The sequence below is a fragment of the Narcine bancroftii genome, chromosome 8 (assembly GCF_036971445.1).
Source record: "Narcine bancroftii isolate sNarBan1 chromosome 8, sNarBan1.hap1, whole genome shotgun sequence".
Lineage (NCBI taxonomy): Eukaryota > Metazoa > Chordata > Chondrichthyes > Torpediniformes > Narcinidae > Narcine > Narcine bancroftii.
In genome coordinates, this window is record NC_091476.1 from 79767685 (window position 1) to 79782948 (window position 15264).

The following is a 15264-nucleotide window of genomic DNA, read 5'->3' on the forward strand; positions in this document are numbered from 1 at the left end:
GGTTCTCGGGTACACCAGAAAATCTGCCGTTTTCTACACCACTAGTCACTCTGTGGCAGGACAGACTTTCGCACATCAGTATATTCTGTCGGCAATGTGCCCTAGTCATCTTTTGGGCAGAGATCTGCTGGTCAGATGTGGAGCATCGATCCTTTGCGGACCCAGCGGAATAGAGGTCACCTTTCCAAATGGATAGTCAATGAACTATTCATTAACTACGCCTCGTTCCGGTTCTCAGATGTTGTTGTCAGCCGCTGGAGCATCCGCGTCGGAGGGACTATGGGCTGACATTTACAGGGGGCTGCTGGAACTGGAGGACCCACAGAAGGAAGGGTTGCTAAAGCTTTATAATCAATGGAAGCCATGGATCCAGACGTTACACCCGTATACCCCTCCCTCTGACCCCCTCCATGTTACCCTCTTTTATGATAGAGATGGGGATGAAATTTATGAAGAGGTAGAGGGCATGCAATGGGAGATTAATTCGGACTACATAGTGTTAGGAAAGGAGGGAGTGGCCGCTACGGTTGGACTGACATCTGAGCAGCTGGAGTGGTATGTGATGGCCGGTGAGGCCATTCCTCATGTCACTCTTGCAATTGGCACTAATCACCAGGCAAAATATTTGGAACCGATGTGTCGGAACTTGATGTCCTTGAGCGACTGGTCCGATACTCAAATACCCACAGTGCAGTTCTCTCCATCTGGTCAGGCACACAGGATTTTGTTCCCTTCATATGATCGGGTCCTTCTTGAGCATAGACAGATTGAACGCTTTCATGGTAGAGAAAAGATGGATCATCCCAAATCTGCCCCTATGTTAGATTCTCTCCCTGAGGACCTTTGGTCAGTGGGACCAGCAGATGTGGGTTTTTGCCAGCAGGTTCATCCCATAACCTTTGAACTCTCAGATTATACTCCCATTTGGCAGACACAGTATCCCCATAAACCCGAGGCTGAGGTGGGTCTGGCAGATACCATTGATGGCCTAATGTATTCAGGGGTGTTGGAGCATTCGTGTTCGAGTTGGAATACACCCATCTTATCTGTTCCGAAACAGGACACGGGCAAATATCGGATGGCCCATGACTTAAGGTGCATCAATGGTATTGTGCGAACACCCACAGTTCCAGTACCAAACCCATATACCACCATGACTGCTTTAACTCCAGACCACGAGTGCTTCTCTTGTATAGATTTAGCAAATGCTTTCTTTTGTTTGCCACTGGCAGAACAGTTTAGAGATGTGTTTTCCTTTACGTATAGAGGTATAAAGTTACGTTATACTCGACTCCCACAGGGCTTTATCTTATCCCCAGGGATTTTCAATCAGGTTTTGAAAGAACTGCTGGGGAGGCTAGTACTGCCAGATGGGGTAGTTCTGATCCAGTACGTAGATGACATCTTATTGACAGCACCTGAGCCTGTCTCCTGTTTGGAGGCCACAAGGCTCCTGCTAATGCAGCTGTTCAAGTCAGGTTTTAAAGTCTCTCGTTTAAAGTTGCAATGTTGCAGACAAGTGGTCTCCTTTTTAGGAAGAATGGTCTCAGCAAAAGGTACAGGGATATCCCCTGTGCATCGAACAGCAATACTACATCAGCCAAAACCAAAGACAGTTAAGGAAATGCTTTCATTTTTGGGCTTGATGGGTTATAGTAGACAGTTTATCCCATCATATGGTGAGTTGACACATCCACTGTGAACTTTGGTGAATGAGCAGGGGATGAGGAATCTGGGGGCTACACTTGATTGGAACTGCACAGGCTGAGATGAGTTTTATTCTACTTAAGCAAGCTCTTACAACTGCTATAGATTTGCCAATTCCAAATTATAAAGACCCTTTCTTTTCGGATGTTTCTGAAAAAGCACACACAATTAATGGTGTCCTTTTTCAGAAAAAAGGCGGTGGAAGATGTGTGCTCATGTATGTGAGTATCACACTGGATACAACTGAAGACAGACACCCACCATGTACGAGACATGCAGCGGGGGTAGCAAAAATTTTACAAAAGGTGGCACACATAGTGATGGGACATGCCCTGACGGTATTAACAACACACAGTATTGTAGCATTTGTGAGCTCGACAGCGTTTACAATGACGTCACTGAGGCAGACGAGACTGGAAAAGATCCTGAATGCTCCAAATATTACGTTTACCCATGAAGGCATTAACATGGCAAACAATATGAGAGAGGGAGAACCACACTGTTGTGAAAAGAGGGTTCTAAGGGATATTAAAATAAGACCTGATTTACAGGCTACACCCTTGAGAGAACCAGATGAAACCTTATTTACAGATGGTTGTTGTTACAGACACCCCACGGATGGATTAAAAGCTGCCTATGCGGTAGTACAAAAAACTACAGATGGATTTGAAGAAATTATTACAGGGACAGTGAGAGGAAGGGAGTCAGCACAACTGGCCAAACTACAGGGAATGATAGCAGCATTAGAATGGGCAGAAGGAAAGGAGGTAAATATATATACAGATTCGGCATATATGGTAGGGACAATACAGGTTGAGCTTAGTCAATGGATTAGAAGTGGGTTTTTAACAGCAGCAAGGACCCCAATTAAACACAAGAAGGATGTTAGGAAATTGGCTGAGGCCCTCCTGAAACCAAGGGCATTAGCAGTTATTAAATGTAAGGGCCATGATAAAACAGATACGATGGTAGCTCGGGGAAATCAGGAAGCGGACACGGCTGCAAAAATGGCCTTCAGTTCATTATGATGCAGGCAGATAGAACGGCACATGACTTATTGCCGCCTTGTGAGGTAGGAGTAATAATTCAGGAAGAAGCGAAGGAATCACCCCAGGAAATGATGATATGGAAAGAAAGGGGGGCAACCGAAGATCAAGGACTGTTGAGATCAATGGATGGTAGGCCAGTATTACCATCTGGACTCATGAAACCCCTCCTGGAGGAGGCGCATGGGTTAACCCACTGTGGGAAGAAATAGATGATAAGGTATTTGATACATTGGTGGCACCCCTTCCTGCCGGCGATGGTGGACAATCATATCAGAGATTGTAAGATATGTATAACATATAATGTCAAGGCGACTGTGAAACCTCACAAAGGACAGTTTCCGTTGCTTAAGTTACCAGGGCAGGAAATTGTAATTGATTACACGGACATGATAGAGAGGGCAAGGGGATATCGATACCTCTTAGTAGCAGTAGATGTGTTCACAGGTTGGCCGGAGGCAATCCCTGCCAAAAGAAGATGCAAAGACAGTAATTAAGTTCCTAATCAACAAGTATATTCCTATACACGGATTTCCTAGGAAGATCAGGTCCGATAATGGAAGTCATTTTAAGAGTGAAGATTTACAGGAGGTAGAAGCGATGTTGAGGTTAAAACATGCCTTGGGAATGGTGTATCATCCACAATCCCAAGGAAAAGTGGAGAGAATGAACCAAACAATAGAAGGTAAGATCGGGAAAGTGCAGGCACGGACCAAATTAAATTGGGTGGATGCGCTGCCCCTGGCATTGATGTCGATAAAGAGTTCAGTAAGTTATGTGACAGGATTTACGCCGTATGAACTGCAAACGGGGCACCAGTTTCCGGGACATGGAGCTGGGATTCATACCACAAAGTAAGAGGTAAGTCCAATGAGATGTAAGCTTTATTATGATAAAATAACGGCTCTGGTATGAGCTTTTTCACAACAGGTTACAAGTATCGAATGAAAAGTTGAAACCCCGATAGCATCAGTCGCGGAGTGGGTTCTGTTAAAGGTGATCAAGAGAAAGTGGTCGGAGCCCAGGTGGACAGGGCATTACAGAGCGGTGGAAAGAACATCGCACGCTGTATGACTACAGGGAAAAGGAGAGACGTGGTATCATTGGAGTCAGTGTGCAGCAACGGACCCACATACATGGACACTGGAACAGATTCGAACGGAGATAACTGAGACACTGTGAGGAAACTATGGACTAAGAATTTTTTAACGGGTCCCTTTAAAGAGACTATTGGATTACGGTGACTGGATATCAGTATTTGAAGTGAGATATCTATATTGAAGTCAACTAAATTTAGGGGGCTGTGATGAACACTATGTGGGGTCTATGGGTGATGTTGTTCCTAGCCCTTGAAGGGTCTGGAGAAGGAAACAACTGTACAAATTATTTGTGGTCAGCCTGGGGGGCCCATAACGAACTGGAAGAGTACTTTGAGGATTGGACTGACTTTCCTGAACACTGTGCTGGGGCCTCCACTGGACTGAAGTGTGGGCCCAGGATGGGTCCTGGGGGTATCGAACCCCGATTTATATGTTAAACCGTCTTATTCGCTTACAAGCTATATTGGAAATTATTACGAAGACACAGCCACGGGTCTTGATCTGTTGGCAGAAGAGCAGCAACAGATTAGGACCTCGGTGTTTCAGAATCGCATAGCATTAGATTATTTGTTAGCCACTGAGGGTGGAGTGTGTGGAAAATTGAATCTCACTAATTGTTGTTTGAAAGTTGATGACAATCGGCAAGTGGTAAAGGATATTTCTTCAGGTATTCGCAAATTAGCTCATGTCCCTGTTCAGACCTGGCAGCCTTTGGGGAGTGCGTGGTTGGGAAATTTGTTCTCAGGAAGTTGGGGATGGGTCCATACTGCAGTGATAATTGCTGGAGTGGTGGTGTTGGCTTTGATCCTGATCCCGTGCATCCTTCCCTGCCTCCAGTGTCTGGTCCGACGAGCGTTTTCACAGATAGCCATCACCGGGTCCCAAGGCATGTATTTGTCCACACTGCCCTTTCAGGTGTATGATGATACCAAGGGGTCGGGGATGCCAGTCTTTGCCAAAACTCCTGAGGTCCCATAAGTTAACGGGTGGTTTGGTTGGTCTCATTTTCATGAGACCAAAAGGGGGACTGTTGGAACCAAGGGGTTAAGTAATCATAGAAAATATGCCTATGTACTATTCATTATGTATTCATTAATCCAGTACTATGTAACAATTTACTATTTACTTCAATTATACTGTTTAAGGGAAATAGGAATGCAATTAAGTAACAGCCACAGCATGTAGCAAAGTTGGCTGATTATACTACTTGTAGAATTTGCTGCCTCCAAATACAAGAGAGAAAATGTATAAACCAATTTAGTAGGAATGCTAAGTCATAAGGAGGTGTTGAGTAGAGCAGAAGACTATGGCCAGACGAAAACAAAGAGTACCATGCCTGAGAATATCAGAGAAAAAGAAAATGGATAAACCAATTCAGTAGGAAGGCTAAGGCATAAGGAAATGTTGAGTAGAACCGAAGACTGTGGCCAGACGAGAACAAAGAAATAATTAGAAATATATGGGGTATGAATTGATTTCTGAGCAAGACAACAGGATGATCTGGCCTTGAGGATTAAGATGGGAGATCTACACCCTAGATAACTGCAGAGCAAGAAATTACTTGAGATAAATCTTATGCAAGGAATCTAGCAAAGAAAGCCAACTTTTCTTCAGTGTAATAATGTTGATCTATATAAACAGAAGAGACTGGACAGTAGGAGTCAGTCTTGGGGAATAGCTCACTGAGCAGGTGACCTATGAACTAACGACTGAACCAGAGCTTGGTTAAGCTTTATTCTTGTGCTGTGTAATAAACTGATTGTTAAACCGAATACCTTCTCCTATCACTTCATTCAACGAGCACGCTGGACTCAGACGACACATAGACTAAATTGAGGGTAGGGTCAAGCCAGAGTCCGACAGATGGCTCAGAACCAAGAGGTCTAGAAAGACATGGAACTAAAATACCTGCAGCAATGCTGTAAACAGAGGGTTGCACTGAGGCAAGGAAACAATTTAGATTACAGAGACTGGACTGGAAGGCGGCTTCATCTGGGCGGGCGGGAATATGGTGGGAAATCCCAGCCACTGTTCCACAGGGATTTACAGATAATTTAAATCTGGGAGGGCAGAGCCCCATCACAGACTGCCTCCCCCCTGCACACCCAAGCCCTCACAAATCCTATTGGTGACCACTGGGTTCCAGGGGAGGCATGAGTGCACCATACTATCCACCTACAGTGGAGAGGTAGCCCCTACTGTCAAGCAGGAGAGTGGGTGGGTTCCCAGCTTCCTTCCCTCTCACAATGAAGCAAACAACCTGAGTGGTATGCCTGACCAGCAGACGATTGGACTGCTTGGGAATGGGCACATAATGGGCTAATACAAGGGTGCCCACGAACACCACCTCCCATGTGGTCTTGATGTGGTACTTAGCCACTGCCCCACACTCTCACCTTAGAAGGGCTGGTCAGTACTCCCTGATGTAATTGGGGTACACAGAGCTGAGAGGTCAATGTGGAGGCAAACACCATGGAGATGGTGGGGATTTTCCCACATGCTATCAACTCCAACCCAGGCAACACCTGTCGCATTCTGGCTTTACCCTACCCTCAATTTAATCTATGTGTCATTTGAGTCCAGCGTGCTCGTTGAATGACGTGATAGGAGAAGGTTTTCGGTTTAACAATCAGTTTATTACACAGCACAAGAATAAAGCTTAACAGAACTCTGGTTCAGTCGTTAGATCATAGGTCACCTGCTTAGTCAGCTATTCCCAAAGACTGACCCCTACTGTCCAGTCTCTTCTGTTTATATCTTTGGCTTGGCTTCGCGGACGAAGATTTATGGAGGGGGTAAATGTCCATGTCAGCTGCAGGCTAGTTTGTGGCTGACAAGTCCGATGCGGGACAGGCAGACACGGTTGCAGCGGTTGCAGGGGAAAATTGGTGGGTTGGGGTTGGGTGTTGGGTTTTTCCTCCTTTGCCTTTTGACAGTGAGGTGGGCTCTGCGGTCTTCTTCAAAGGAGGGTGCTGCCCGCCAAACTGTGAGGCGCCAAGATGCACGGTTTGAGGCAATATCAGCCCACTGGCGGTGGTCAATGTGGCAGGCACCAAGAGATTTTTTTAGGCAGTCCTTGTACCTTTTCTTTGGTGCACCTCTGTCACGGTGGCCAGTGGAGAGCTCGCCATATAACACGATCTTGGGAAGGCGATGGTCCTCCATTCTGGAGACGTGACCCATCCAGCGCAGCTGGATCTTCAGCAGCGTGGACTCGATGCTGTCGACCTCTGCCATCTCGAGTACTTCGACGTTAGGGATGAAAGCGCTCCAATGAATGTTGAGGATGGAGCGGAGACAACGCTGGTGGAAGCGTTCTAGGAGCCGTAGGTGATGCCGGTAGAGGACCCATGATTCGGAGCCGAACAGGAGCGTGGGTATGACAACGGCTCTGTATACGCTTATCTTTGTGAGGTTTTTCAGTTGGTTGTTTTTCCAGACTCTTTTGTGTAGTCTCCCAAAGGCGCTATTTGCCTTGGCGAGTCTGTTGTTTATCTCATTGTCGATCCTTGCATCTGATGAAATGGTGCAGCCGAGATAGGTAAACTGGTTGACCGTTTTGAGTTTTGTGTGCCCGATGGAGATGTGGGGGGGGCTGGTAGTCATGGTGGGGAGCTGGCTGATGGAGGACCTCAGTTTTCTTCAGGCTGACTTCCAGGCCAAACATTTTGGCAGTTTCCGCAAAACAGGACGTCAAGCGCTGAAGAGCTGGCTCTGAATGGCCAACTAAAGCGGCATCGTCTGCAAAGAGTAGTTCACGGACAAGTTTCTCTTGTGTCTTGGTGTGAGCTTGCAGGCGCCTCAGATTGAAGAGACTGCCATCCGTGCGGTACCGGATGTAAACAGCGTCTTCATTGTTGAGGTCTTTCATGGCTTGGTTCAGCATCACAAAAGTTGCCTTTCTTTGCTAGATTCCTTGCATAAGATTTATCTCAAGCAATTTCCTGCTCTGCAGTTATCTAGGGTGTAGATCTCCCATCTTAATCCTCAAGGCCAGATCATCCTGTTGTCTTGATCATTAATCAATTCATACCCCAGATATTTCTAATTATTTCTTTGTTCTCGTCTGGTCACAGTCTTCTGTTCTACTCAACACCTCCTTATGCCTTTACCTTCCTACTGAATTGGTTTATCCATTTTCTTTTTCTCTGACATTTTCAGTCATGGTACTCTTTGTTCTCGTCTGGCCATAGTCTTCTGCTCTACTCAACACCTCCTTATGACTTAGCATTCCTACTAAATTGGTTTATACATTTTCTCTCTTGTATTTGGAGGCAGCAAATTCTACAAGTAGTATAATCAGCCAACTTTGCTACATGCTGTGGCTGTTACTTAATTGCATTCCTATTTCCCTTAAACAGTATAATTGAAGTAAATAGTAAATTGTTACATAGTACTGGATTAATGAATACATAATGAATAGTACATAGGCATATTTTCTATGATTACTTAACCCCTTGGTTCCAACACACTGAAGGTTGCTCCGGATTAATCTCTCTCCTCTTTCTGTTTTCTTCCTCCCCTCCATCCCCCTTTCCCCAACCACACAGGCTCACACCTGCTTCCACCCCCCCCCACCCCCATCTCCTTCAGTGTCCGAGCTTTTCTCCCTATATCTCTACAGAAACCTGACCCAACCCTCTTCTAGCCTGAAGAGGAAACCACTGCTGAAAACACCCCAGGCCCAGAGGATGTGTTGATGACTGACCCATTGTTCCACTTGTGGGAGCCATGAAGACGTATCCATTGCCTGCCCTTGTTTCCAGCTAACAACTTTTATTCACCTGCTGAAACCACTGATTCCAAGGCCAAAACCCATTAGTGTCACCCTGCCACACAATGAAACTTTCCAAGGACTGTTGACCTCTCATTTCATCTACATTAGTTTTAACTTTTTGATTTTTAACATTTGTTTTAAGAATGCATTTCACATTTTCTGTATTCTGCTCTGTAAATAGTTTCACTTAAGCCTTTTTTTAAATTACAGCTTGTGTGTTTGTCTATCCGCCCCCACTCCCCCAACCCTGGTCACATCCCCCACTCTCAAGGGCACTACCCTGCTTGGCCATTTCAGCCCAAGAATCCCTGATCTCCATTTTACACCCTATTCACCATCCTCAGTACGTTTTGAAAGGTGGGAGGAAACCTGAGCCCCTGGAGAAAACCAATGCAGACAATATAAATTCCATACAGACAGCATGGGATTCAAATGCATGTCCAGTCCCAAATGCCAGCACTGTAAAGGCATTGCACTAACTGCTACGCCAACCATCCCAGAGAATGGAGTTCACGCCACTAAAGTCACACTAACAGGCCTGGATTCACTTGGTCCACACTTTCCTGACATTTGACACCTCCTCCACTCCACTAGCCCACTCCCTGCATCCTGAGAAGAGGTAACAATGAAGGCCAGAGCCCCCATACCCCCTTTAATGGTTTGGGATATGTTTCATCGAGGGCTGCGACTGGTCCACTCTCACAGGAGCTAAACTCAGTTATTTCCCCCCCCCCCCCATCCAGTGTTTAGCAGATCCAATACCCCACCTCCCCTCCTCTGTATGAAGGTCCCTTCTCTTGTGAAGAAAGTTGGTGGGTGGGGAACAACCAGACTTTCACACAGAAATGGGCCTCAGAGGTCAATGCTCTTCCTCCGTCACCTGCTGCCCATTTACAACTTTACAATTAATCGTCTTTTTCTTTGGGTGCATTTTATTTGCTTCAAGCTTTGTCCTGTGTGAATCGTCGCCGATTCCCAGACCGCAGTGGGACCAGGGACAGAAGGGGCGACATCTGATTGGTGGAGCGAGGCGTTTTGATTTGTTCGCTCAGGCTCCAACCAGAATGTTTCACTGCAAAATGTAAATCGCCTGATCTCTGAGCAACTATTGGCAATCCTGTTCGTCCCTGATTACTCATTAGCTTTGGGCCAAGGGGTATGCCCATTTAACCTGCACTCCGAGGGACTTCTGGATCATTTTGTGTTTGAAATCTAGGCTTCTTCAGGTACATTCTCCTCTAAGAATGGGCCTGAAGTAGAGGAAGCGGTCCTTTGAATTGCCGTTCAGGTGGCAGCGCTAAAAGCGCAGCGCTAGCCACCTGAAGGGGCAGCTGCACCGGATGCGCCTCTGAGCGCATTCCGGCTCCTGTCCTTTTCGGGCTGTCAGATTTGGGATGGCTGGCTGTCAGTTGGGACAGCCGGCGTGGGCTATCAGCACTGGGACATCCCAACACTGATCGCGCTGCCCCGCTCTCCCAATAGCCTGATATCAGTACCCACACTGTGGGGCAGTCGGCGTGAGCATTAGCGGTTGGAATGCCCGGCACAAGCTGTAGAAGTTCGGGCATCTGGTTAGCAGCAGATCTACTGCAGCCTGCGCCGGCCACCCAAAACTCTACAGCCCGCGCCAGTTGCCCCAACTTGCAGCCCGCGCTGGCCATTCCATCCACTAATGCCACAGTGTGGGGACTGATATCGGGCTGTTGGGAGAGAGCGGGGCAATGGGATAAGTGTGGGGATGTCCCCGCTGACAGCCCACGCTGGCTACCCCTGCCCTAATGTCCTAATCGCGCCAGGGGAAGGGGCAGCTGGGAGAGGAGCTGTCAGGCTCTCGCCAGCTGACTCATCCCGAATTCAGCCGCTTTCAGGTGGCTGCATTCAAGGAGCTGGGAGGCCACTGTGCTGCGGCAATTATCCCTCTCGGAGGAAGGTTACAAAGTTCGCCTTGCAGGCGCCTCCTGCGCATTCACGTGGCCTCCCGACTGCCGCATATTGCTAAAATATGCGGCTTTACAAGCGGGGCAGTTGGCCACCTGAAAGTGCCTGGACTGGCGAAACCAGCAGGCAAGGCGGGCAAGAAGCGCAGGCGGGGGAGGGGGAAATAGAGAGTTACTCCATCTACATCTACAAGGTGATTAAGCAGGTTCACCCCAACATCGGCGTCTCCTCCAAGGCCATGAGCATCATGAACTCGTTCGTGAACGACATTTTTGAACGGATCGCGGGCGAGGCTTCCACAAGAGGTCGACCATCAGTTCCCGGGACATCCAGACGGCCGTGCGCCTGCTGCTGCCCAGGGAGTTGGCCAACAACGCCGTGTCGGAAGGGACAAAGGGGGTGACCAAGTACACCAGCTCCAAGTAAAGCTCCACAAAGTGCGGGTAAACAAACCGGAAACACAACGGCTCTTTTCAGAGCCACTCACAGTCTCGCTGAAAGAGTTGTACAAATGAAAAATAAAGGGTTCCAGGTATGAGGTTAGGAAAGTTTAGATCATTTAATTTAGAGACATCCAGCCCGGTAACAGGTCATTTCAGCCCACGATTCTAGGCCGCCCAATTATACTCCACCCCCGGAACGTTTTGAAAGATTAAAGGAAACCGGAGTCTCCGAGGAAACACACAGAAAAGTGGAGCGCGTACAAACTCCTTGCAGACAGCGCGGGATTCGAACCCCCATCCTGCATGCAGGCGTTGTAAAGCAACGCCAACCATACCGACGTTTATTTAGGTCGGCACAACTTTGTAGGCCGAAGAGCATTTACTTCCCAATAATATTCTAATGTTTAGTTAATAGTTTAAACTAAATTGTTGAACCTGAGATCTGGTTCGCGCGATTACCCTCAAGCAGTTGATATTGATCTAAGTTTGCGGTTCCACTACCCGTTCGTTCCTGGTGTCGCTGTTGATTTCGATCCCCTGAACGGCCACGGCAACTTTACATTCTCATCTTTGTTCCGCTCATCATTTACTCTGACAATTATGAGCAATTAATCTGGGCAAAACTGGCGTGTTAACTGTTTATTTGCGGGTGCCTTGTATTAACTGGAGCCCCGCTTGTTGTAACCGGCCCGGATCCCACCACGACCCGAGAACACAGTCGGCTCAATCTGCAGTCTGGGTTCCGACCTCAGTTTGACCAGGGAACCGGCCATATCACCAATCCGTTCACACAAGAACTCATGGCTGCTGAGAAGTTTCCATTTCAACATGTAACTGAAATAATCGGGTAACGAAGTTCTCGGGAATTGTCGGAACATCAATGCACACAATGTAAAAGTAAGGTGTTTGAGTAACGGCTGGTCAGCAGAAATCACGACAACGCTCAGAGTCACAACAACTTGTTACAGACTCTGCACAAAATGTCTTCGAGCGGACATTTCCCGCGCTCAACGACCTGCCGCCTGCTCATTGGTTCATAAAACAGTTCTCGGATTGGGTTCCTCGCTCACCAATGAAATCAAGTGCTTAATCTCCAATCAGAAGGCTCCCACTGCAATCCTCCTGATGGTATAAATACGACTGCGACGCTATTTTATTATTTTCGATAAAGAACTTTGAGAAGATTTGAAAATGAGCGGACGGGGGAAAACTAGCGGCAAAGTTCGTGCTAAGGCCAAGTCCCGCTCGTCCCGGGCCGGACTCCAGTTCCCGGTGGGCCGTGTTCATAGGCTCCTGAGAAAGGGGAACTATGCTGAGCGGGTGGGCGCCGGAGCTCCGGTCTATCTGGCAGCTGTGCTCGAGTATCTGACGGCTGAAATCCTCGAGCTGGCCGGCAACGCGGCTCGGGACAACAAGAAGACTCGCATCATCCCCAGACACCTTCAGCTGGCCGTCCGTAACGACGAGGAGCTCAACAAGCTGTTGGGAGGGGTGACCATTGCTCAGGGCGGGGTGTTGCCGAATATCCAAGCCGTGCTGTTGCCCAAGAAAACCAGTGCAGTCAGCAACTCCAAGAGCAAGTAAATGTGAGAGTCATCGACCTGAGACCCAAAGGCTCTTTTCAGAGCCGCTCACAGTGTCTGTGACAGGGCGTAAACCGGCTGTGCGAGAGCGGAGGATTTCGCTATGTTGATTTGTCACTCCCTGCCGTCATTCTAAAACCTTTTCTATGTTTCACCTTAATTCCTGAATTGAACTTGTATCGTCTCTGCTGCCTACTTTACATCTCTTTGCTTATCGAGCTCATTCCTCGATTTCCCCGGTATCGACATTTTGGCATTTTTAGTAGGCTCTTTCAGATGGCCAGAATACCCCGATGTAAAGCCGGGGTACCCACCCGGGTCTGATGCGCCTCCTTGGTGCACTCACCAACCCTCCTTTGGGAGGGTGAAGACCTCTGATGCACCTGAATGCCGCCGCCTGAAAGGGGTGGGTGATGATACTATCAGCCGGTAACCCAACTCCTTGCTGCCCGACAGCCCCAGTCCTGGCTGGACATCCTGATATACCGCCGACTTCCCCTTCCCAGTAAGGCAAGGTCTGACAGGCAGCGGGGACAGAGACGGCCGGCATGGGACATCGGGGGCAGTAGGTGAGGGCTGTCACAGCCCGGCTGGCCGCTCTCTGCTGCTCAAACTGCGGCATAGCAATGGCGTTTTCCCTACCCATAAATCCCCACACAGCTGGAACTGTGTGGGCAGCGCAGAGCAGATCCACGTGCGTGGGGTATTTATGGGTAGGGAAGACCGCCATTGCCATGCCGCATATTTATGACGGGTGGCACCAGTCGCCCCGCCTCCTTCAGAGCAGAGGTGCTTCGAGGCCTTCTGGAGAAACAGGCCCTTTCAACCTTTTTATGCCTGTTGCCTGAAAGGTTAGTCTTCAGGCTAGAATCCGCTACTGCAGCCGACATCAAGGCGGAGGATGCACCTGAAAGCAGCTAGTGTTTCCTGTAAAGGACAAAATTTTCCTCATTCCGCCTTGTACCTCCTGGGCATTTACAGGTGGCACTTGTGATTGATGACAAAGCAGCATCAGTGCTCAGAGAGAAATTGGCCAATCAAAGCACAGACTGATTCACCAATGACAGTCCTCAAAATGACATTTGCTGAATACACCAAGAATTATTTTAAACCATAGTTTAACAGTTTAAAAAAAACCCTATCAATGAGTATAAAGTATTTCAAGGAAGAGACAAGCTGACAGGAAGGAGAGGGTTAAGTTCCCATGACAGTGCAGCGGGCAGTGGAGCCACATTGTCAAACACACCCAGAATCAGCTGTGTCCCAAAGCACAAACATCCAGGGATGATGTTGTTCCAATTCCATCTCAAAATATTCGGACAACTCTTTCAGCGAGACTGAGTGGCTCTGAAAAGAGCCGTTGTGTTTCCGGTTTGTTTGCCCACACTATGTGGAGCTTTACTTGGAGCTGGTGTACTTGGTCACTGCTTTCTCCCTTCCGACCTGGTGTACTTGGCCAACTCCCTGGGCACAAGCAGGTGCAAGGTAGTCTGGATCTCCTGGGAGCTGATGTAATGGGCCAGGCAGGAAGCCTCGAAAATATTGTTCACAATGCTCATCGCCTTGGAGGAGACAACGGTGTTGGGGTGAACCTACTTCAACACCTTGTAGATGTAGATGGAATAACTCTTCTTCCTCAACTTCCTGCGCTTCTTGCCTCCTTTGGCAGTTGCTTTGGTCGCAGCATTTTCTTCCTTCGAATTCAGACCCAGAAATAACAGAAGCTGCTCTGAGTGCAGTTTAAATAGCCAGTGCCAACATCCTATGCTAATCATGGGATGGCAATGGCAAGGGATATCATTGGTTAATTTGGAGAAAGGAATGTGACCATTTTTTCTAACGTTTTGATTAGATATTTCAAAGGATCTGGGAGTACCACAGAACACTGCAGCACAGAACAACAGGCCATTTGGCCCTTCTAGTCTTGCAGGAAACATCATAGCATTAGTCCCACTGACCTACTATGCCCATTCCATAATTCCCTGAAAGTGGTGTCACAGGTGGATAGGTTTGTAAAGAAAGCTTTTGGCATATTGGCTTTCATTAATCAAAGTATTGCATACAGGATTTGGAAATGTTGTGGTTAAGTTGTATAAGTGAAACAGGATTGTGTGCAGTTTTGGCCAACTAACTACAGGAAAGATATAAGGTAGTTAGAGTGCAGAGAAGATTTACTAGGATGTTACCCAGACTTTAGGAATTGAAAATTACAGAGAAAGGTTAAACAGGTTAGGACTTTATTCCCTGGAGTGTAGAATAATGAGGGGAGATTTGATATGGGTATTTAAAAATTATGAGGGGAGTAGATAGAGTAAATGTACATAGGATTTTTCCACTAAGGGTTGGTGAGATGCAAACCAGAAAACATGCATTAAGAGTGAAAGGGGAAAAGTTTAGGGGGAACTTCTTCATCCAGAGAGTGGTGGGAGTGTGGAATGAGCTACCAGTTGAAGTGGTTAATGTGGGGTCATTTTTAATATTTAAGCAGAATTTGGACTGGTACATGTATGGGAGAAGTTTAGAAGGCTATAGACTAGGAGCTGGTCAGTGGGACAAGGCAAAATAAAAAGATTTGGCACAGCCTAGAAGGTCCAAACAGGGCTGTTTCTGTGCTGTAATGATCTATGGATCTACCTGTCCACATGCCTCTAAAATTTGGTGACTGTTCCT

The 15264-nt window shown here is 47.5% G+C and overlaps 2 protein-coding genes and 1 long non-coding RNA gene across 4 annotated transcripts in view; 2 read left to right on the plus strand and 1 right to left on the minus strand.

Annotated features, from left to right (window-relative positions):
- Nucleotides 1-15264, minus strand: part of LOC138740945 (uncharacterized) — a 111647-nt gene that overhangs the window by 72369 nt on the left and 24014 nt on the right. The gene's annotated exons all lie outside the window — the stretch shown is intronic.
- LOC138741633 (histone H2B, gonadal-like) lies at nt 10369-10994 on the plus strand. Its single transcript, XM_069895982.1, is given in 4 exon segments — nt 10369-10452; nt 10499-10729; nt 10732-10864; nt 10867-10994. Coding segments are annotated over 4 exon segments (576 nt in total).
- LOC138740942 (histone H2A type 1-like) lies at nt 12195-12782 on the plus strand. The gene has a single exon (XM_069894311.1). The coding sequence runs from the start codon at nt 12203-12205 to the stop codon at nt 12593-12595; it is 393 nt and encodes a 130-aa protein (XP_069750412.1). The 5' UTR covers nt 12195-12202; the 3' UTR covers nt 12596-12782.